Genomic DNA, 6,702 nt, shown 5'->3' with positions numbered 1-6,702 from the left:
GTTAATTTCTGCTAGCTGGTGAACTACTCTGGTATGTGACTATTCTCCTTGTCGTAATGTATGTAATTGGATTTTTTGTCAGGGAGTAACACCAAGGGAAATGCAGCAGCTACAGATATGCAAGGTTGATTTCTACTAGCTAGTGAAGCTGAACACTACCCTGATGTATAACTTGTCATCAATTCATCTTCTACATTCATTCGCTGTATGGGGTGTCTATTATCTATGATTTGTGCAACTAATAAAATTACATCACATGTCACGTGACCTTACTGATTATTGTCGATACCCTTATTGATTATATATTTTAGCTGTGGGTTTTATTTTTTTCCCCTCTTTCCTTCCCCCCTCCAAGCGAAAATCGGCCTCCAAGCGAAAATCGTGCGGTTGCTTTGGCCCAGATTCAGATAGTCGGGCGCCGGGGTAAGATTCAGATGGCAGCACCAACGCCAAATTTGGAGATACCTAGGGAGATACAATTCGTAGAAGCACCTTTGAAACATTTTACTTGTCCGATTTGTCTGGAAGTATTGACTCATCCTTTCTTGACGGAGTGTTGTGGTAATCATTTCTGTGACAAATGTATAAGCTCCGTAAAGCAGCGTAGGAATGAATGTCCGTTGTGCAAAGCCCGTCCAGTGTACGGAATAGTAGACAAGCATTTCAAGCGAGAACTAAACGAAGCTAAAGTATATTGTTCATTGAGGTCACAAGGTTGTGACTGGACAGGAGGATTAGAGAACCTCAACAATCACTTATCATTGGGTCAGAAATATGGACAGTGCAAGCACGTGGAAGTAATATGTCCTAACAAGAAATGTGGACATAAGTTACCTCGTCACAAAATGAAGAGGCACATGAACAATGTGTGTAGGTACCGACCATTTACATGTCAGTGGTGTGGTCACAATGGGGTGTACGGAGAAGTAGTGACATTTCATTACCAAAACTGCTCCTTGTATCCTGTTACTTGTCCCAACGAATGTTCCACAGGTACAATGAAACGTAATCAGTTAAAGGGTCACCATAACGTTTGCCCCAATGCAATTGTGTTTTGTCCTTTTCACGGGGTAGGATGTCGTGTGACCACGAAACGATGCAAACAGAAAGATCACGTAGAGTCCCATGCAGCCCATCACCAGGTGTTAATCACCAATGCTGTCACTGAGCTACAGAAGAATGTGAAGCTGGCTGATTCAAAGTCCCACATTACGACAAGTCATGTGGCATCAAGGATTTCAACTGTGGAGAATAAATGTGCCATAGTAGAGCATGATTTGTGTAGTTTTATTGCTGATGAGACTCGTATAGAGAGGAATAGACAGCTTGATGAAACTCGGGATAACTTTGAACATTTGCGAGTGGAAGTTGTTGAATTAAGCAATAATCTTGTAGATATGTCCCTTGAGAACCAACAACTAAAGAGCAGAGTAGATTTCTTGCAAGTGGAAGTTGGTCAGCTAGAAGAGCAACTTACTACATCTAACCAACAAATGGCAAATATGAAGAAAGAATTGAAGCAGTTACACAAAAAGTTTGAAGTGGATGTAAAACAGATGATTGAAGATGAAGTTGCTACGAAGTTGGCTCCACTTCAAGAGACTATATCACAGCAACAGAGCGTTGATCACTGGATCAAGGGATACAAGTTGATAGCCAATGAAATGAAGAGACGTAACTGGAGGCTTTATCTAGTAACAATGGCAGAAGCAGCTACACAGTTTCCCACTCCTGTCTTACCAGTGATAGTGAGAGTAAGTGGATACAAAGATGCCAAGTTAGAAGGTAAATCTTTAGATACATCAGAGTTCTATTTTGGTACAGATTGCCTGAGCAGGCTCTACCTTTCTGTGTCATTTAATGTTAACGGTTTTATGTCAGTAGCTGTGAAACAATGTTATGGCTATACGGGATTGCCCCAAAACCTTATCGTGACCTTACTCAACCAAGCTCAGAACATCGATCACTACACGAAGGACGTATGGTCGGCCAGTGATGGTTCCTTCTTAGATTATGCTGGAAAATTTCTGACCAATAACTTTTATACAAGGAGCTATGGTAAACTTTCCATTAGCCATGATGAGCTGGAGAGGCCGAGACATCATTATGTTGTGAATGATACTTTGTACTTTGAAGTGTCAACTTCTGATTCCGAGCCACAAAGTTACAATTGTTGTTTACAGTAGTGTACTTTTAGTAACAAAATATTAATATTGGAGTCTCTTGTATTTTTCTGTGTAGCTATCTGTAACATTGTATCAATACATTATTGTATACCCATAAATATTTTTGTGAACCTACTAGCTGAACTGTACTGTGATAACCAAAAACACTTGTGGAGTTTGTAGTCAGAGTAACTACAACATGTATATACTATCACTGCTAACTGGATTGTAAGTTCAGGGCTTATCCATAGATAATGGTATTCAAGCAACAATGTACTGAGATCCCAAAGACTGTGCCTAAGTAGAATTGATCGTGAGAGACCTGGCAAAAGACATCACTGAGCCTGGCATATGGGCATATCATTGTTTGCCTTAACCCTAATATTTCACTTGAATTTAATTTGTGGTAGTTTGTCCCAGTTGTTGAAAATTTAGTACATTGTGTTGATACAAAAGTTTATATTTCCAATGTGAAAACTTTGTTATATGATGACATTGATACATACACTTGTACAAGACACAATATTGTAACAGATCATGTTATAGTGTGTTACAATGATGATGAACATAATTCAGTGATACATGGGGTATTTTCATAAATTGCATACACAAACCAAAATATAAATACAGTATAAATACAATTAAGGCATAAATATAATAAATAATATATTGTTATACAATAGTGACTAAGTTTTCTGTTTGGGGTGTATTCGTTAGAGGTGTCTGTAAAAAACAACAACACAATAACATTGACAACATCTAATAACATATTGTATACTTACATGAAATCCACTATCGTTGAGTTCTGATAATGCCTTGGACTGAGGAGAATCGTAGAAACTCTTGAGGAACACTAATTTGCCACCTCGTCGATGAGAACCAGCTGTCACCATCGGAACATTCAAAAAGTCGGGACTGGAAGGTAAAGATGAAGTATCTTCGTTGCCCGTCGGAGATTCTGGCACAAGATCAGATGATGGTTGATAATCTTCCTCATCATCACCCTCTTCCCCTTGACTGCTAACAGTATCCAATAAGTCAACACTGCTGGAGTCTCCGTGAGTAGCATCATCACGTACCAATGGTACAGTTGGTGTGTGATCACTGTCCATGTCACCATCAGACACTGCCACAAGATTGACTAGTTGTGGTTTATTAAGTGATCCTAGTTCTGATGGGGACTCATTCACGTAGTCTATTTCAGGTAAAGTAAAGTTTACTAGTAGTTGGTCAGTATCCACTTGATCAAGTGATCTTCCCCGGAACATTTTCTTACTAGGAGTGTCGTGCCATCTGAATTGATCACCAGAGTGATTCCTACGATGACGTGAGAGGAATCTCTTTGGTGGGCCCTTGACGCTCTCCAGAAATTCTTTCACTAGTGGGGTATAGCTTCCTCCAGGTGTTAACGCTGGAGGATGTTCAGACTCTTTTTCTGGAGTAATAGCTAGGGAGAGACTTAGTTGACTGGAGTTTCTGTTTGGAGATGATTCGTGGGTAGCAATATTCCTTACAGCTCCTAAATACACAACAGTAAAAGTACCCACAAAACAAGAGCAGTAGATTATTCACCTTCAATTTTTTCCTTGCTGGTTGCTGGTGACAATGATGGAGGAGTACAACCAGATTTGCTTCGCCTTTTCTTTCTCCTAAATGGTGGACTATGGTTCCTGTCTAGCACCCCTTCTTCACTACTGGAACTGTAAGACCATAATATCAAATTTTCTTCATATATAACATACACCTTAACCCACCACAATAGTAATGTTCTGCTGGTTGAAGTGAACAGTCCATCAGTTTCTGTAGCAGATGTTGAAAATTTTGATTTACGAACAATCTTTCTTTCTCTCCTAAAAAGTAACAGATACACCCATAGTTTCAGAATATATGGCAGTGTTGGTTTCGTACTTGTTCAATACTCGTTCTCTAGCCTCCAGGCTCTTCTGACAAGATTGTAGTTGCCAGAATAGTTTGTTAGCAGTTTCCAATTTCTGTTTGTAATGTTCAGATACATCACAAGCATGTCTGTGTAATGGGACAACACACACACTAACTAACAACACACACCACTAATTCTCATGACTCACTGTAACTCTCTCTTTCTCTTCTCAATTAACTCATCCTCTCGTAAGTGTAGTTCATTACACTTGGCACGTACTGTCTTGAATTTTTCATTAACTTCCACTTGCCAACCACTCTGTACGGACACATGATACACGTACCACACCTACTAAACTCAGTACCTGTGACTTCAAGTAGACTGCTGGGTCAATTTGAATAAATTCATGAGCAGCAATCTCAAGATGCATCCTTATCTGTCGAAACGATGGTCTGTTTTTAGGCTTAATGTTCCTAAACAGTAAAGAGTTATTTTAAACAGCTAGCCTCTTTGTAATAACACAAGTACTATATTCTTACCAGCACATTTCCATCAAAATTCTAAATGATGTAGGACATGATTGAGGAATAGGTAATTGTAGGTTGTTGCTCCCAACTCCCCAGATGATCGAGGAAGACTCAATTTCCTGCAAAGACAAGTAACAGATGGTGCTAGCTCAGCCAATGACAACATTATGAATACCATTCCATATGACAACACATAGCTCACTTACATTATATGGCCTCTCTTGTGTCAGCAGTTCCCATAGCAACACTCCAAAAGACCTGAGGGCATCCCATAAACAAAGTAAACTTGCTGAAAACTTATAACAACATTTGGTACATGTGGTGAAACCAGCTTAAACCTGCCTCAAATGTGTTTTGGCCTTACAATAAGCAGGTGATTGTGAGACAAAGATGGTTTGTTTAACCAACAAACTGTAAACATAAAGAGCCTCAGAGATGATTATTCTACACTTAAGACAGGTTTCACTCAAACAAACACAACCAGTAATAATAATATTTATCAACTAACCAAATATCCACTTTTTCAGAGCACGGTTCTTCTCTAATCATTTCTGGTGCCATCCATGCAACGGTTCCCGCAAAAGTCATCCGAGTACTTTTTTCTCCAAGGGAACGGCTTGTCCCAAAATCGCTGATCTTCAAATGATCAGTGTCTGACACCAGCACACTGTGAACAAGTTACAATCAAAACATTTCAACCAATAACTCCATAATAGTGGTAACAGTGTCAAGCACAGCAACTTTGTATGCTTTGGTAACTATCTTGCCTGCCTAAGCAGCAACACTACCACAAAGGTTATCATTATAGAGTGTTTGTAACTAGTGTTAACAGAAAGGAAATAATTAACATTAATGTTTAATTGCTAAGCTATCAACAAATCTATGAAGTCATAGATTCTCTTCATTCCATTGGTTAAACACAGGTAATAATTTTCACTTCAAGTTGTGTTAAAACCCTACCAGTATCACTCTAGATATTTCTCCCTACACGTAGCAACCAAACTAGATTTGTTTATTGAGAATGGTAACTAAGGCCAGTCAGCAGTACACAAACCACAAATATGTGTGATACAAAGTAACACACAATATGTGAAGAATAGTGTAAATCAAGCCACAATAAAATATCTAGACACTCACTTTGGTGACTTAAGATCTCGGTGAATGATGCGATGCGAGTGAAGGAACTGCATTCCACTTGCAATCTGTCTACTCCATGCAACTACTTGTGGAGGAAGGATAGTCTGGTCTCTTCTTCGTAGCACATCATAGAGGGCCCCTTGTCTGCAGTACTCCATGATGATGCAATAACAGGGTGCTTTGCTGCAAACTCCTCTGTAGGAAATAAGCATAAATCAAATCATATTGTTTACACCAAAGTGGTTTTAGCCACAAATATTTGTAACCATAGAAAGTAAACCATATGGTTACTATCGTCACATTTGTGCCCAAATAAGAACATAAAAATCACATGATTTATATTTAGCACAAAATGATGCTATTCTTAGTACATTACTAACTAAACTATACCTGAATTCTATTATGTGCTCGTGCTTGAGCTTCAACAAGTGTTTTATTTCTATTTCCTTAGAGTCCCGCACTTTCTTTACTGCCACTATTTCGCTTTGATGCTCAGCCTTGTACACAGCACCTTGTCCTCCAGAATCAACAAACTCTAAATTCTTCAAATCTTCAAAAGGGATTTCAAACTCATCGCGCGCTTTAGGTGTGGCTTTCCTCTTCCTACTGAACACGCTAAACACTGGAGCCAAGCAACCACTGAAAAAACCAGTTATCGGGCTTAATAGGCCGTGATCGTCTTCGTCTCGCAAGTTCTGAGCTACAAGTGAGTTATTTTCCAGCATCTCTTCAACTTCTGAAGGTCTCATGTTCGCTAATGGATTATCCATCACTTCATCATGCTCGTCCGATGTTTCGTCATTACTATCAACGCCTTGGGGAAGGCGTATCTGAACAACACGCCCTGGACGAGTAGTGTCCATAGGTTGAATATCTTCTGGCGATAGCCACAACGATTCCTTAGCGGTCATGATCTCCACATGTCACAAAGCCGAGAATAACGCCGGATTTATCAATTACCGCTAAATTATATGATTTTGTGAAGTTGCCACGT

At 39.4% G+C, this 6,702-nt stretch overlaps 1 protein-coding gene across 1 annotated transcript; it reads right to left on the bottom strand.

Moving 5' to 3' along the window:
* Nucleotides 1-2,636: 2,636 nt before the first annotated feature.
* Nucleotides 2,637-6,694, bottom strand: LOC136241268 (mitogen-activated protein kinase kinase kinase 12-like). Its single transcript, XM_066032461.1, has 12 exons — nt 6,099-6,694; nt 5,709-5,903; nt 5,080-5,238; nt 4,778-4,829; nt 4,584-4,690; nt 4,409-4,517; nt 4,253-4,362; nt 4,074-4,190; nt 3,920-4,015; nt 3,738-3,865; nt 2,948-3,684; nt 2,637-2,888 (listed from the first exon to the last, which is right to left on the bottom strand). Exons 1-12 carry the CDS (start codon nt 6,617-6,619, stop codon nt 2,838-2,840), a joined length of 2,382 nt encoding a protein of 793 aa, XP_065888533.1. The 5' UTR covers nt 6,620-6,694; the 3' UTR covers nt 2,637-2,837.
* Between the last annotated feature and the right edge of the window lie 8 nt (nt 6,695-6,702).

Source organism: Dysidea avara, chromosome 12 (assembly GCF_963678975.1).
Source record: "Dysidea avara chromosome 12, odDysAvar1.4, whole genome shotgun sequence".
In the NCBI taxonomy this organism is placed as follows: domain Eukaryota; kingdom Metazoa; phylum Porifera; class Demospongiae; order Dictyoceratida; family Dysideidae; genus Dysidea; species Dysidea avara.
This window is presented reverse-complemented; position numbering and strand designations above follow the sequence as displayed.

What these genes read in the sequence shown, in the direction of transcription:
- LOC136241268 (XM_066032461.1), bottom strand. Translation starts at nt 6,619, where the DNA reads ATGACCGCTAAGGAATCGTTGTGGCTATCGCCAGAAGATATTCAACCT. An exon ending in CGAGATCTTAAGTCACCAAA is followed by an intron (nt 5,239 to 5,708) that starts GTGAGTGTCTAG and finishes ACTTGTTCACAG; the next exon opens with TGTGCTGGTGTCAGACACTG. An exon ending in CAGCAAGGAAAAAATTGAAG is followed by an intron (nt 3,685 to 3,737) that starts GTGAATAATCTA and finishes TTGTGTATTTAG; the next exon opens with GAGCTGTAAGGAATATTGCT.